We start from the raw sequence: 16,798 nt of genomic DNA, 5'->3' as shown, positions 1-16,798 counted from the left end.
CAAAACAAATTCTTCTGGATGATCAGTTAGTAACTGAGTAAGCGTTTAAGCTTTTAATTGGAATTCATTGGTCCAAGTAGAGCTCAAAAACAGTAGGGAGACTCAAGAAGTCTACCTAGACTGTTACCTGTGGCAGATAGAAAGGAAATGAAATTTCCCTGTTCTGCGATTTCTGGGGCCTTTGTCAGCAATACAAGTGCCAGGAATGTAAGAGCTGATTAAGATCAGTGTTATGGTGCTGTAGTCTTTAGGTGTGGAATTAGACTTGTTTCATCTGACTTTGAATCTTCAAAAATAGTAAATGATTAGTAGCTGTCAGATTTTAAAATTACATCTGCGATAGCAAGAGCGCTACTTCAAATCTGTCACTCTGCTGCGTAAGAGAATAATGCCAAGAGACATACAAAATGGAAATTACAAATGTGAAGGGGAATATCTGCCATGAGCAGTGATTTCCAAATTATGGTCTGTGCAGCCAAGTTACTATCTTTTGGTCAATGGGCCCCAGTTAAATAAGACCTCCTCCTGCTGCTGGAGGTCAGATAGAATACCCCTGCTCTACTCCTCTTCTGTGTTCACATAGCTGATCATACCTGATCAAGTACAGTTTGTACTGTCTGTACCCCAAATTGTCATTTCAGTGTTGGTTAGTTTTGTTGTCAAAAGGAGGGTATCCTCGTGGTTTTATATGGAGCTGTATCTAACCGCTGGGTGCCACATTACAAAATCTAATTGTACAAATATATAATACTGTCTCCTTTCCTTCCATGTGCGCGTAGCTGATCATGTCTGGTCATCTGATCAAGTACAGTTTGTATCATCTGTACCCCCAAAACAGCTTCAGCGCTAGTTGTGGTTGGATGGGAGGATGCCATTGCAGTTTTACGTGGTGTAAAGGCTACTGCATTTGAACACAGAATATGCAGAGAGCAACTTGACACGTGATTCACTGGCAACAGAAAGGAAAGACAAGTCCCTACAAAAGGTAATGTACAACTCTGCTGTTTTAATTGGCACAGTGTGTGCATTTACTGAACAAGAGAATATAGACAAAACACCACAGCCCTAAGCTTGTTCCTCTGATCAAATGTTTACACAGTTACAGCACAAACATGAACTGTGTTTTAATAGTATTGCTTAAAAGACCCAGCCATAGGTAGAAGTTTCTTTCTGAGGTTCTTGTTTGGTTTTTTTTCCTAAATACTAAATGTTCTCTCTGGTAAAAACAAACTGTCTTTATATCTCCCTTAGCCTGGAGTGAGTAGCTTCTTTTCATGTTTTAAAGTTCATCTTGCTGTAGTATCTCAGAGCCATAGAACTTAGCATAAACTATAATAGCTTTCAGGGTGCTTGTATTGATTCAGTTGTTCAAGTCCTTTCTCACCTCTGTAGCCTGCTTTGGTACAGTAGGATACTGCTCTGAAAATCCCTTTGTGCTCAGCTAGCTTCCGCTGCTGCGTATGACATTGGCTGTTGGCTGGGATTTCTGTGATAGAGTGGCCCTGGAAATGTGGGAAACCTGTCATTAGTCATTCTTCGTGGCTTTTGAGCTGTGATAAAACACTTTCTCCAAGCATCGCTTTTATTTTGGCCATTTGCAGACAAACTTTTGCTTGTAAAATCTCTTTGCTATATTAGCCCCAGTGGGAATAAAGTGCTGGGAACTTTCTCTCAAGTGCTTAGAATGAGCCATTTACATGTTCTGGCAGATTTCAGTGGCTCCTTTGTAACTACCACAAATGGCAAAGTTCTTTCTGATACGGATATATTAATAGCTGCGAACAGTCATTCAGAACCATTGGTGCCTGTGCCAGAGGAATGAAGGCATTGGTTTTGTGCTGTACCAGTGGCCATGGACACTTACTCTCCCTCTGCAGCTGGGCAGTGCAGGGTGGGCACGGCCTGGGAGAAGGCTGCATGATGCAGGAGGTGCTACAGTGGGCTCTCAGTGCTGCGGCCTGGTACACAGGCTGGTGGTGGCAATTGTCTCCAGAGTGGAGTAGAAAGAATGCGGACGTGATGGGTGCCTTCAGTTTCTACTTAAAACTTAGAGGCATGTTCCTGGGATTGCTTTGAAAGGTACAAGAGAGCAAGAAACTTCTTGAAATGATGAAGTCCCTGGAAATGCATCTCTAACATTAAGGTGAGCACTGCATGTCTCATGTCCATGGTTCTTACTGGAAAAAAAGAATTGCAGCTTATGAAATAAATCTCTTCTACTTTCAGTTTATATTCTGTGGGAAAAGCTCAGGGCAAAGCTTCTATTACTTAGGAAGTTACCCTTGAAATACCATCATTCACTTAAGAGAGGAGATTGATTTGGCTTCCATAGCTGATGAAAGGATAAAAATGAATTCATCCATATGATATAGCTGTACACTTGTCCCTGCTGAGATGGTACCCATGTGCCCTGGGAAACTTGCTTTTGTCAGCCTGGGGAGAGGGAAGTAGCAGTTGTTGTCCCTAGAAAGTTGGTGCCAAAAGACAGACATAGTGCAGTGCTCAGGAGTAGGAAGAGTATCAAAATACAGATTTTTGATCTGATACTTATTTTTCTGTGGAAGGAAAAAAGGGATTGGATCTCTGGTAGGAGCAGGGAAAGAATATAGTACAGACAAAAAACATCTGTCTGAAAGTAATCAGTGGCCATTTTAGGGCTAGTAATACTGAAAGGGGTGATTTTATTCCATATCTAGAGTTGCTCTCTCCTAAATCATTCGACTATTTTAAAACAATTTTTGTTCTTGGAACTGCCAGTAGGGAGTGATCATAGCAGGGATGTTGCAGGATACAGGCTGCTATAGTTTAGTGTGAAAATAACAAAGGGAAGAGCTGGGATATGAATCTCCTTAACTTTAATGGTTTAGAAATCTCTAGGAACCTCAGCAGTCTCTGCTGAACACAGTTAACTTTGTGCCCAATGTGTCAATCTGTCATGAACCCTAAACTTGTATCTAGGTTCAGCAAGAGTTTAGAGCACTCGGATCCTTCACAAAACTGAGCATCCAACCACTGAATTAAAACCCTACTGAAAACAGTGTAATAGTGGCCCTCTCTTTTTCATAGACAATTTATTTTTATGGGATCCTCTGTAAAGTATCCCAGTGTAAAAAAAAAAAAGCAAGTTTTGAAAGCACTAACTGTGCTTCCCCTTTTCAGAAAGGGTTTAAAGAAGTGTGAAGTATATTGTGTTTGCTAGCTTTTTCAGTAGAATGGGGATGGAACATGAGCTAATGCTCTGAAATAGAGATGTCTGAGAAGGAGAAAACAAGAAATCAAGGTACTGCAAATGCTTGCAACAGTATTTCACTGAATATGTACTAGTGCTTCTGGGTAATGTGTTCTCTGTCCTGGCTTTGCAGCATCTGATATTTTATTCCTTCTTTCTCTAAAAATGTTCTATTATTTCCAGTTACCCCTGGATGTTGTTATAATGTAAGGACAGAATCCTTATCACTCTCTTGATACCTGAAGTAAAAAGGTATCTGTAGCTGTGCATGCTGGCAACTGCTGCTGTTTGGAAGATAAGACATGTCACCTGTTCATGTCTAGATGTTTGAATATTGAGGAGGAGATGGGGAATACAAATAGCATTAAAGACATTGTCATTGTGGAGGAAAGAGTTTTGAGGTTTGGGTTTGGGGTTTGTTTTTTTTCCCCAAACTGAATATTCAGGTTAATGTCTTGATAAAACTTATTTGTTTAATACTTCCCAAATGAAAGGCCCATGTTTTATGGTATTAAAGATCAGAAAGCCAGTAGGCAAATTAGAGTCCTGTTTTTGGGAAAGACTTTTGCCATTTCTTGGTTGGATGAGGTAAATGAATGGCATTGTGCTTTGGTACCACACTTCAGTGAAGTAAAGCTGTTACACAGCTCTGTGTGAGGCAAGAAGGAAAGGGATTTTAGTTGATATGCTGTAAATACCCAAAAGGGCCCAAAAGATCTAGGAGCGAAGTCAGTGCAAGTATTCTAGATGCCTGTGGCCTACTAACCTCGCAGGGGGTTTTGATACCGTGTTATTTTTGTAAGTCTAGGATTCAGGATTTTCATTCACTCTTTTCTTGGAAGATTCCAGCTTGGGACAAAGGTAATTCCATCTAGTTTGTTGACACTATCCCTTTTCTAAGCCAGAGGTGCTCTTAAATGAGCAAGAAAAGGTTATAGTTGATTGGTGGACATAACTGCAGCATTTGAGAAACAGGTCAACTTGCTATTGTTCTCTTCAAAATCACTATACCTTTAGCTAAGTCTGTTGGAGCGACAGCATCTTGTATTTTTGCCTGTGATAAGGTTTTGAAAGCTAGTATTGGTGTTTGGCAATGAATTATGCACAGCAAAACCCCTGTCATGGCTACAAAATCATGTCTTCTGAATCCTTTTTTATGGGCGTTTCAGTGGGAATAGAAACAAAATGGGATTGTGAGTAACAAGACTGGGGGGGGATTTGTCTCAGTGAGTTTGGGTGAACTTGTAGCCTGTGCACCCTTCCCAGCTGAACGTATGTCTGTCTGTGACTGGTCAGGGCGGGTATTTCTTTGCAATCTGATGTCGAGTAAGTTAGTACTCTAGGACGGAAAACTGTCCCGCTGGGTTAAGTGTCGAGCGCCAGGAGAGCTCGGTGAAAAGCTGTCACTTGCAAATATTTTCTGTGCCGAACACTCCCGTTTCAGCCCTTCTCCGATTGCAGAGGGTGGGAGGAAGGAGGGCAACAGCAGCTGCCCTCGGGAGAGAACGGCCGTGTCCCGTCCCGTCCCCGTTCCCCCCGCGGTGGGTCTCCGGGCTCCGTTCCCCCCCGGGGACACCTCCAGTGCCGGGGAGGTGGCCCCGCCCCCTCCGTCCGGCCACGTGGCCGCCCCGCTCCGCCCCCCCGCATTCCAGACATTCTTGCTGGCCCCGCCCCCGTGCCGGAGATCACACCCCCGCCGCCTGTCCCCGCCCCTGCGCCTCGCTTAAAGGAGCCGTCACCGCGCCCTCTTCCCCTCGCTTTCCCCTCCCCGGCCTGCCCCCTTACCGCCCGTCCCCGCCGGCGCCTGGCCCGCTCCCGGCGAGGCGAGGCGGCGGCGGCGGCGGCCGGGCAGCGCGCCTCAGCGCGGCGCCGCCATGGCGCTGGAAGTGGAGGCGTCCGGGGCTCCCCTGAGCTCTTTCCTGAGGGACTTCCCGTCTCCGCTGGGCCCGGGGGAGCCGCTGCCGTGGAGCTCCGCGGGGAGCAGCGCCCTGAGCAAGGCCGAGGTGCCGGGCGCGCTGGCCGAGCGGGCGAGGAGCCTGCTGGGCGGCAGGTGAGAGCCCGGCGGGGGGGGAGCTGCCGCCGGCCTCCCCTCAGGGGCGGCGCCGCGCGCTGACAGTTGGCGGGCGCGCGGGGGGGGGGGAGGGGCGGCGCGGGGCCGCTGAGGGGAGCGGGGCTGCCCGCCCTTCCCGCGCGCGGCCCGGCAGCGCCCGTGAGGGGCTGGAGCAGGTGCAGGCGGCGGGAGGCGCTTCCTCCTGAGGAGATTTCCCAGCCGTCCCGACCGTGCCGTCCTGCTGCCTCGCTTTTTTTTTCTTTCCCCCCCTTATTTCCCCCTTCTTAATCGTTTCTGTGAATATTCTCTTCAATGCTGAGCTTTTAACAGCGTGCTTCTGTCACGGGCCTCCGGCCGAGACCTGTACCTCTGTAGTAATGTTTGTGTGCTCTCAGAAATACTTCTCTCCCATTCTTGGTGCATGAGAGATTAAATTACAATCCTGCAATTAGCGTGATAGGGCGATTCTTGTGGTAAAGCGCCAATACTTTGAATTCAAGTCCCTAAGGGCACCTGTGTGTGGATCTACTTGAAAGTCTGGAGAGAGAGAGAAGGAGGGAGAGAGGGAGTCAGTGAGCTGCAACCTGCCTTGCAGGGCTGTCAGGCGTAAGCAGCAAGCCAGCTAGGAAAGTATTCAGCTCCTTTGCCACTCTTCCCAGCCCTCTTGAATCGTCCTGCTGAGTAGGACATGCATGCATGGGTTTCTCAACTTGATTTTTTTCTCAATGCTCAAAGAGCACAGTCACACCACCACTGGAGAACACAGCTCTTTCTTCAGCGATGTTTCTGTCATCCCCTGATTTCGGGAGAGATGTCTTACAACCTTCATCCTTATCAGTTTAGACTGTCTCTTTAACACTGCTAAGAATTTGGATGCGACTTACTTCTTTTGGCAAGTTAGTGCCTCACCAAGAACAATTTGCCTTGCTCTAGCCTCTTGTCTCCTGATAACTTTTCTCTCTTCGTGCCTGCTTCCTGAAGCACTTCAGCAGTAGGGTCTGCGTGTTCTAGGTTTTACAAAGTTCCCACCATGGGCTGCTTCATTAACATGTTTGTTAAGAGTTGAGAATGGGGATTATAGATGGTCTAAAAGAATCAAAGCGGAGAGCTGACTTTGTGCTGTGGTACTGGGGATAACAAGTGAAGACAGGGAGTTAAGGGAGACTGGTTCTGTTTAGGTATATGCTGAACGTTACGTGGTTGCTAGAGGAATTTGATAAAGAGATAGAAAACAGGGTTTGAATTACTTGTGTCTCTAGCTACCATCTGGTGAGTTTATGAACACTGAATAGATTTTGTTGTTGTTGTCGAAAGTGTATAGGTGATTTTTAGGTACTTAAATTGCCTTAATCAAGTTGCTTCTGTGCTTTATATTACAGAGATGCTCCTGGATGTCACATCATTCAGTTAAATGGTGTGTCTAAACCTAAGGGTGAGAAATGCATACAAAAAAATTTAGTTTTTTAGGCTGTAGTTGAAAAAGACCCAGATGATCATTGCATTACTTAGTTGTGCTTTGACTAAATTGCTCTTGAACAAAACACAGCTGTTGCATTCCTAAATGAGATTACAAATTTATCGTGTGCACTGAATCTTTGAACTCTGGAGCAAGAATGGTTCTGGATGAGCGCTTTAAAGAACAGAGTAATGCTAGTCTTGAACAAATACTTATCACATGGCAACCCAACTGCCATGTGGGCCAGGCTAATGTTTTCTAAAATTGTTTTAGAGAGGAAGGTATGAAGCTGTAGAGATACAGGATAGGTTCTTCAAACTGTAGTGATTTTTAAAACAATATTTTTGAGTCACATATCTGCTAACATTCTCTTGTTCTCTAGTGGGCATATTAACAAGTGGAAGCAGAAGAAGAGTGCTGCTTTTGCAATGCTTTCATCTCACCTGTCACTTCTGGTGTTTACACAGAAAGGAGCCTGCCCTGTCAGAAGCTGCATTTTTCACATACCTGCCCTGCAGCCAGTTCTGATTAGACAACCTGCTTTGTGGAGCTTCTTAAGTCCCAAGCTGGCAAAAAAAAAAAAAAAAAAAAGGCGGGGGAAAGATAGCTAAAGAAAACAAAGCAGATTAAACATGCAGCAATCTATTTATTTATCCTTCTTTTCACAAAATGTACTTGGAAAACAGAAGTACATAAGGAAAGTGTTTTTATGAATTCTCGTGGCTGCCTGCAGGCAAAACAGTGAAGCTACCCTCTGTGTGAAACTGTGCTTGGGTGTAGTGTAGCATACCTAAAGTGTCAAATGTAGAGATCCCAGCAGACGTACAGCTCAGTTTTGGACTCCTATGGCAAAGAGAAACCTCATCTTGCAATTGCAAAAAGGCTGCAGTTTCCTGTTGGGTAGGCTGAGTTCTTGCATGTGGAAGAAAAGACTGGTTAAAACCAAGACAGAAATCTAATATTTCGAAAGTGTAGGCCCTCTTATCATAATCTATGTAATTAAGGACCAAAACTAAAGTCTCTGGTTATGTGAGAAATTGCCAGACATTAGGCTTTTTTTCCCACATTCCCAGGTTTGCTACTGCAGAACAACTCCAAATGCAGTTTTGAAGGTTAAATAAACTTTTCAGTTGATCTGAATCCCACAATTCCTCAATAAAATAGATGAGGGAATGTAAGGAAACAGGAGAAGGAAGGATGCTAAAGGTTTTAAGAAAAGGAAAAATAAGGGGAGGGGATGACACTTAAAAGACATTGAAATGTTTGTGTAAAAGTTGTTAAAGATGCAGAAGTGATGCCAGATCAGGAAGCAAGTTTGTGAGAGGTCACTGTAGCTTAGATCCAGTAATGTGCTGTTGCAGGCTATCACAGTAGCATCCGTAACACGCAGATGGCAGCTCAGTGGAAAATATGCATGTTCAAATATTACAGTGTCAATATAACCAGGTTTAACACTATGAAGATGTTATCGGGTGTACCTTGCTGACTTCTGGCATTGATGCTTGTTCTGTATTTCCTCAGTTTGAGACTTCTCTAACACTCCAGTGTCAAAGAATGTATTTTACATGATGATTAGTAACGATGAAGGGTTCCTCTATAGATCAAAGTGTTATTGGGAATCAAGTTTGGCACACAGTTCTGCAGTTCTGCTTCTTATTTCTGTGTTGTCAGATACTTCATTCACACCCACACAGATGTGTGGGTCATGCCTTGGGGGCCCAAGCCAATAAAGGTCCAGCAATATCCTTGGCTCATGAGACAACATATGGTGATGTTTAGCTTGTCCTTCCAGTTGCTTGGAGGCATAAACCTTTGTGTCTTTGCAAGGAGAAACTTTCTTCCTCCACCACTGATCAGGATTGCTGTCGAGAAGAGAATGGGGTAAGGAATAACATGTTAGGCCCAACGAGGAGTTTCTGAATGTTATTGCTTCTCTAAGGCTACACGCATCTCTTACATGGAAGCAGTTGGATTTCTCAGGCTAAACCCCTTAAATGTCTTTACTAATCTAAAATGAATTATTTTAACAATCTTCTGCAAATGCAGCTAGTATAGCCAAACACTAGCCAAGACAGCCAACCACTTTCATTTCCTAGCAGGACTTGTGCTTAAATCACTAATCCAGTGAAGCTTTGCAGATGTTTCAAGTTTGAATAATTCATTTAAATCAATGGAACTGCCTGCCTTGTATGGAGCTAAATACATACATAAAATTCTGAAGAATTGGGGCAGGTTTAAGTAATCTTGTTTTGCAGAATTTTAATTAACATACATTTTTTGGTAAGAGCTATGTGTTCTGGCCATCTGTGGAAATGGGTCAATGTGAATGAAGAGCCCATTAGTTACTTCCAAAACTTTAGAAAATAACTTGAAATTTTACTAACTTGTACTGAAACAGAACATGAGATGAAATCAGACCCCCAAATACAGAAATTTCTCCTTTCCCTTGATAGGAGCTGAAACTTGTATGACCATCCTGTGACATAGCCAAAGAACAATGTGAAATTCCAGCAGCCTTCCTGTTTGAGGAGACTTTACTACAATAATAGTTGTGAGACTTTGGCTTCCTGTTCTGCCCCCTCCCAAACGATTCACTGTGTTTCATCTCTCGGTTGCCTCAGCATCCTGTTTTGTGTCTTTGTGTTTTACACTGTAGTGCTTAGAGCCAAGGTGTGGCCCTGGCATCTTTATTTTCAGCATTTCCCTGCTTTTAGAATAGTTAATTCAGCAATTCTTATATTTTTATGTTTTTATGTGTTGTAAGCAGGAAGAGGAGAAAAAAAAAAATCTTATCTTGCCTCTGGTTTACCCAATCTCTTCTTAAAACTCCCTTTAGTCCCTTCCTCTGAAAACTACTAATACCTTGTCTACTGTGACCTCTGCTTTTAATAAATCCCCTAAAACTTACTTCCTTATTCCTAATTTGTACCATTTAGTGTATGTTATTGTAATGCACTTCCCATTGCTAGGAACATGTTTACAGCATCAGTGATCTATTCACTTCAGAGAAGAAAGTGAATTTCATGTGTGATTGCCTGCAAACAAACTTTCTAGTTTTCATGGGACCAGTTGCCCTTGGTAGCAAAAGCAAGCATGGGCTTAGCAGAAACAGCCTACTCTTTTCAGGAGTTTCTCACTGTTACATGATTAATAGTGTTAGAATTGGAAGTCTTGATGAAGTTAATGCGCAAGAGGTATGTGGCACTTCTGCTGTTTACTAGTTAATTTAGCAAATGGTTAACAAACCAGCTCTGGTAATTTTGGGTGGTGGTCAAAACTAGCTGCTTTTCTGTTGTGCATGGTTTGCCCACTGCTGCTTCTGAAGCTGATGGCAGGACGATACACAGCTTGAGAGAAATGATGTGCAGCTCACACTGTACGTGTGTCTGGTTAATAAAGTTTTTGGCAGTTCTGACCTGCCTCCTACGGTATATAGAGGCTGGACAAGCTGTTAATTTTGTGATCAGTAAATTGCTTTTCAGAATGCGTTTCATAATTTAAAACCCCCAGGGAATTTTCCCTGTTACAAGATACTCTCAATAGTAATTTTGGGAAAGAATCACTTTGCCTTTAAAAAGGAAGTGTATGTATGGGGATGCCTGCAATACAAGAGAGAAAACACTTGATAAAATGCTGAAAAAAAGATCAAATCTATAACGATGAGGAAACTTTTAGGTCTGGCTTGCTAGTGTTTAAATCAGTTTCTTTGTTTCTGCTTGGAAAACTGAAATTGCCTTTCCCTAGAACTTGCATATTTTGCTCTCAGTCTGTGTGAAACACCCATTCTGTTGCTGTTTGAGTTGGGCATCAAGATAAGAAATACTCAGTTTTGCAAACAACACGTTTAGGGCTTAATTGAAAAGTGGCTTTTGTGGAATTAAGCCTCTCCTGTTCTGCTGTGTGCTTTTTCTTCCTGCTGAGAATGAAATGGAAGTAGCTGGTGACTCTCCATTGCACATTTTCTGTAAAAAACTGTTTGATCATGACTGAAGGGCCTAAATAGATGGATTCTGGATTCTAAAGCTGCTGCTTCTTCTGATAGTTTCAGAAGAAAATCTGGAAAAAAAACTGCTTCATGTAAAGATGGAAATGTAAAAGATTGAAATTCTCTGTGTGGCATTGTTTATATATTTGTTTTGATTCCATCTTGTTCATCTACTGTAAAGACCTGATGTCATTAACAAAAGAAACAACTTCCTATGCATTGTAGGATGTCAGATGTTCTCTCCTCAGTGGGTATACATTTGTACTTTTCTGGTCACCGTCACCCTGGGAACTCTCGGTGCTGCTGTAATAAGTACTAATGCTTAGAGCCACTTGAGTGGAAGCATTCTGTAGTTGATTATAAGAATAAAAAGGGGGGAGGGAAATAAAAGTAGCAGATTGGGGAGAAAATACTGAATACAAGCAGCTTTTGTTTATGAGGAAACTTGTGACCTGCTATTATTTTGGCAGTATGAGAGGATCTTTCACTTACTAGAGAACTGCTAGCATTTGCAGATCTGCAGTAAAAACACTTTGCTGATATAGCTGTAACGTGCTAGAAACACACACTGAGTCCACAGTGACAAACTTTGCTTTACTGGCAAAGCTGTCCTGTATGTGATCTTCTGGTGTTACAGAGCACAAACACTCTTCCCTCTGATATAAGTCAGCTGCAGCTGAGTTATGCTAGAAGCTTTTGCTAGCAGATATAGCACTTCTTCATTCCCCAACATATGCATATATATATGCACACTCTGAAAGAAAAAGAGGATTGTACAGTGGTGCTCTGGCCTGCAATACCACTGCTGCCTTGTTGCCGTGACTTTGGTAATAATACCTAGTAAGAACATCATGTAAACTTTTTTTTAAATTTGAAAGGTGGCAAATGATCAACAACTTAGCAAATACAGTTAGTAATCTCCTGTGCTTCTCTATACAAACAGAGATTTCCTGACAGTACTGTGGGAGAATGTGTGTGTTTGGGGCTAGGGGATGTGAATTATTTTCCTTCCAAAAAAAGTAAAAAATTCAGAAGGCTTTGCGTAAACACTGGGTGTTTGGTATGTCCTAGTGAAGCTTTGTACCACTCTCCACCAGGTTGCACAGAGCTTGCTTCTCTCTGCTCAAAGTGCTGAAGAGCAGCTGTTCGGACTCTGCCATCTGCTGCACTACTCGGCTTTCTCAAAGCTGCTGTAAGCTGTGGGCACAGAGCACAACAGAAAGTCTGTCATCTGTTTTCAAGCCTTTGAAAAAAGTGTAGTCATAGTTGAGGCTCTGAACAAGATGTGGTGGCCTGACCTTTGATGCTCTGGATGCTTCCCCCATGCCCACAAAGCTGTTTACTAGAGATTTCTGAATATACCCTCTTATATTTGAGGGGAAGAAGAGGTGGAGGCATCTTTGAACTGGTGACTTGTTTGCAACGCTCACTGCAAGTGTACTGGGGATTTAATGACCCAAATGAAATCAAATAAGAAGTGATCTTACTAGGGTTTCTGCTTCCTGAAGGAACATAAATGAATACACTGTGGCTGTGATGGCATGACAGCTGGTCTTTTAAAGTGAAAGAGAACTAAATTGTATTGCAGAAGAGAAACAAGGTGAACAAGAAGAGAATTAAGTTCTGTTCTGTAACTCAGGCCAAATCTAAAGTATGCAAAATATCATAACTGCTTTCTACTTCCGTCTGTAACTTTATTTTGGCCCACAGGTATGTATATCAACACAAGCTTTGCATAGCTCCTTTTAACAATACTGTATGTGTCCAGTAGTCCAGAATCTTTCAAGGGGGAGGATGGCATATAAATTTAAGTGTGTTCTTTATTAGCATAAGTATTGCTTTACTCTTAACTTACCACTTTTATCTAATACTCAAGTTTTTAAAATGAGGCTTATATTTTACCATGAAGTCGCTGGATGATATGAAGTCCATGCTCTAGCCACTGGCGATCCGACTTTAGCTGGTGGTGAAGCTACAATGCCTCATCTGCACTGTTACAACACGCATTAATTCTTTTTAAATATTTTTTTTATTGTGGTCAAAACACACCCTTTTTGTTAGTAAAGAAATAGCCTGTGGCAAAGAAATTCTATGTCTGTTTACTACTAGCCTGTGTACGCTGAGGCTAGGTAATTAGTGTTGCATGTGTCATAGAAACGGGGCTGACACGTTTCTTCTAAGTCTTTAAGAGAAGGTAACATCCTTTCCATGTAGCACACCCCACCAGCTTCCCTCTTCTTCCCAACACAGTTGTTTTCCCACTTAGGAAACAGCTACAGTAATTCTTCTGATTCATGAAGATTAAATTATGCTTGGTTCAGCCTGTCAGCAGGGTGTCTTGGGCTTCTTTGAAAGGAAGATTTTAACAAAAAGTGACATTCTTCTTTGCTTACAGAAAAGGTTTGAAGTCTGTTACGGTAACTGCAGTGGGCTTCTACTTTTACCCTGGTTGCCATAGGTACTGTGTCTGCTTCCAGATACTCTCTAGCCAAGTGAGACCTTGTAGCTCTCAACTAAAGAAGCAGTTCTTACTCTTCTTTAATTATATGTTTTGTTAACTCTTGAAGTCCCTGGTTTAGAGGATGAAATTAGAACCAGTAAACATTGAAACTGAATGGAAGATACCATTGCCTTGGAGCTCCATTTACCTGAGCTTGAGTAAAAAACAGGCTCACCAATATGGTAGTACTAGTATTAAGAGTTCATAAAGTAACTGAGAAATATGTTCTGTTTGGAACTGAGGCTGAATGAGCTAAATAGGTAGGGTCATTTTGGGGGCTTTTATCTTTTGTCAACATGTCAGAATCAACTGCTCAACATTGTTGCTGACTGCATAACAAATAAATCCCAGTGAACAACCATTTTCTCTGTATAGATTTGCAAAACTGTGGAGCGGGAGGAAATACATAGGAAGCAAAGCAAAGCTGAATGAAGCGTATCAGTACTGAGGAATCTCTGAATTTCCTTTTTAGGAACTGGGTGGTGACTGGAAAAAGTTGAAGGATGTGACATAATAACTCGTAAACCTCTTTGTTACAGGCATCCTGTAAGCAGAGGTTTATACAGGACTTGTGAATTATAGCACTTAGCTTTTGTTTAAGCTTCTTTTTATGGACCCAGTTCAGCAAGTCAGGGCTCTGCAAAGCAGAAGTCTACGAAGTTTAAAATCAAAGTATTAAGCCCTCTTCTGATGCCAAGCTGGAAACCCAGGCTAGATTTGAATTTTTCCTCCAGCATAGCAAAGAAATTCTGAAGATGACTGAAGCTGTGGCTATCACTGCATTTAAATGCATAGCTCTTTCACTTAATATTTCTTGGAGCTGAAACCTACTTTAACTAAAGCTTCTGACTTGCAGCAGCATCAGCTACATATCTGACATAGTGTGGCTTGTATTTTCATATTGCTTTCTTTTCCACCTGTACAAACAAAAACAGGAAGCAGGATTTTTTTGAGGGTTTTGCCGTATCTGTTTCAGATGTATTTCTTGCCTGACCTTTTAAAAGGTTGCCTGTTAGTGTCAGAGTGATTATAAGCAGGCACTGTTACTTTTAACTTGGGTAGGAAAGGAACTAACTCCCCTAAACATATTAGCCTTAGAAAAGAAATAAAAGGCCAATTTCTGGCTTCCCTTGATGTGATATGACTGCAGCTAGCACTGAAAGGACTGCAAACATGTTGCCATCTATTTGAAGTACCAAAATGACTCATTAAAGTAGGCCATCACTGCTACAGAATGCGTAGCATAAAACACGCTTCTGTTAGCAGCCTGCTGACTACACAATGCTTTCTGTTTGCTGCCACAGGAGGTACTCGTACATGGCTGTGAGGATATGACAAGGCCTCTCTTTCAGAAACACAATGGCAAAATGCATTTCAGCTTGTTGTTGCTGGGATCTGAAACCTCACAGTTTTCCCCTCCCTGCTCTTCTGTTCGCACAAAACCAGTCGTCTCTGCTGAACATCTGCAGAGACTAGTTGCTTCCACCATTTCTTACTCCGTAGCCAACCAGTTTTATTCAGGACTTTCTAAATGTTTCTTGGCAAAACAAAGTCTTGTCCTTGACTTGCTGCAGGTGCCTTAATGTGCTACTTGCTTTGCTTGTATAATTTGATACTTTATGGGTATCAAACACTCCATGAACAATGGATAAAATGCTTTTTATGGACGTCCACGCTTATTCTTCATTGTGCTCATAGAAAATGTCAGGAATGTGTGTTATGTACTGTAATTATTAGTGCCTGCCATGGGAATATAGTGAATATAAAAGAGTTATTTTCTAGTAGCCCCATTTTAAAGTTGGATGGGGCTTATTTGTTTACAGATTCAAAAGCATTATAGCAAGTGTGTGCTTCCTATCAAGAATGCAGCTTGCATAAAGGGTTGAGTGAAAAGGAGAGGGTGTGTAGATTGTGTAGCATTATTGTCTTCTGGATGCTTACCTAAAAGCTTCAGCTGAATCACAAGTCTTGGAGTCTTTTCTTATCCCAGTCCCCAGTGCCAACTCTGCACCTTCTTCCTGGGTGATTTCTTTGGGGAACTTCCATTCAGGAGAAACTGAGTGTTAAAGGTCTGTAGGTTAGTACTGAGCATGACTTTCTTTGAGGAGGGAAGGGAACTGGAGTCTCAGTAACCTTTTTGGAGATTCGCATGTACCACAATGCAGAGATTCTGATACTGTCTGTGGAGAGACAGTTGACTGTGAGCAAGAAATGTTGTGTAGTGAGTAGAAACAAAATGTTTGTGTTCAGAGGCTAGAACTGAAGGTAGCAGTTCCCATCTGAGAGCTCGAGAAAAGGAGGTACCATCTGCGACTGGAGTGTGAGGCAACAGTTTGAAAACATGATTCATATGCTTCTTCCTCCTTGCATTCTCGAGAAAGCAGTTGTCCAACTGAAGATCTTACTAAAGATTTGTATGAATAAATATTGAACATACGGTTTCCTCTACTAGTTCACTAATGAAATTGGAATTATTGATTGTGTGTAATGCTTTCTAATTCTGAGGTCACCAGCCATAAACAGTGAGGTTGTAGCTCAATTTAAACTAATGCAGTCTATTTTGCTTTCCCTTCCTTTTCTTACCAGCAGAGGTGTTTCACCACTTCTTGCAGCATCGTTGATCCATGCTGCAGTTGATGAAGTCCTCCAAACAGATTTGACTGAATTTAAGCAGCAAAGTGTGGAAACAGAGGGAGAAGGAGATGAGGAAAGGTTCACCTGTAAGTATACTTTTTTTCTTCTGTGGTTTTCCCAGAGGCTGTCTGTTGGAAGACTTCAGTGTTTTGAAATGTTTCCCAGAATATTTGGTTAGGCTGTCTGGCAAGCAGCAGTGAACAGAACTTTATTTGCTCCTGCTGGGTATCTGTGGGATGAAAGGTAGCTATGCTAGTTTTGTGGGCAAGATGCAAACGTGTCTGGAGCCCTGGACTGATCGTGTGGGTTGGCTTTCTGGAAAGGGAAGAGAGTTTCTCTTCCCAAAAAGAATTAGTGACTGTATCCACTGTGCTTGCTGAACTGAACTAGTTAAGAACTTTTCCTCACTGGATAATTTCACTTAAATTGAACTGGTTCAGTTCCTATCTTAAGTTGATAACCTCTTACATTTTTGAAGTGCCCTTTTCTCTTTGGTAGACTGACCTTAGCTAATTACTCCTATGTTTTGTCATTGACATCATCACAGTTGCTATTATGCAGCCACACTGACACCTTAAATTCATCCATATAATCCATCTTGCTTTTGTCAGTTCTTGGGAACCAGATTTTGAGACCTGTGGCCCCTCCACTACCTGAACATCTTGAAACTCTAGATCTTCCTCTTGGCAAGTTTCTCAATAGTCTCTATCGATTATTTCTTTGCTTCCCACCCTCCGCTATAAAGATGGGATGCTGAGGGATGAAGAACCTGATGTGTGTGTCTTCTGTCTGATGCCTGCATTTTCTCCTGAGTGAATTGGAGAGAGAACAGACCTTGGTGACTGAGTACTGGGTTTGTGCCTTGTGTAACAGATGGTCCTATTGCATTTACATGCTGAAGTGTTTAACATTAGACTTCACCAAACCTTCAGTCCCAGTGCCAA

General features: G+C 42.4%; 1 protein-coding gene across 1 annotated transcript in view; it reads left to right on the top strand.

Annotated features, from left to right (window-relative positions):
* The first annotated feature begins 4,936 nt into the window (after positions 1-4,936).
* PPM1F (protein phosphatase, Mg2+/Mn2+ dependent 1F) overlaps positions 4,937-16,798 on the top strand; it is a 28,793-nt gene continuing 16,931 nt past the window's right edge. Inside the window, exons 1-2 of the mRNA XM_069795063.1 lie at positions 4,937-5,279; positions 15,810-15,940. Of these exons, the coding sequence (XP_069651164.1) occupies positions 5,104-5,279; positions 15,810-15,940 (307 nt within the window). The 5' untranslated portion in view covers positions 4,937-5,103. The remainder of the gene's footprint in view (positions 5,280-15,809; positions 15,941-16,798) is intronic.

The sequence above is a fragment of the Haliaeetus albicilla genome, chromosome 10 (assembly GCF_947461875.1).
Source record: "Haliaeetus albicilla chromosome 10, bHalAlb1.1, whole genome shotgun sequence".
Taxonomy (NCBI): domain Eukaryota; kingdom Metazoa; phylum Chordata; class Aves; order Accipitriformes; family Accipitridae; genus Haliaeetus; species Haliaeetus albicilla.
Note: the sequence above shows the minus strand (reverse complement) of the source record. Positions and strands in the feature narration are given on the sequence as shown.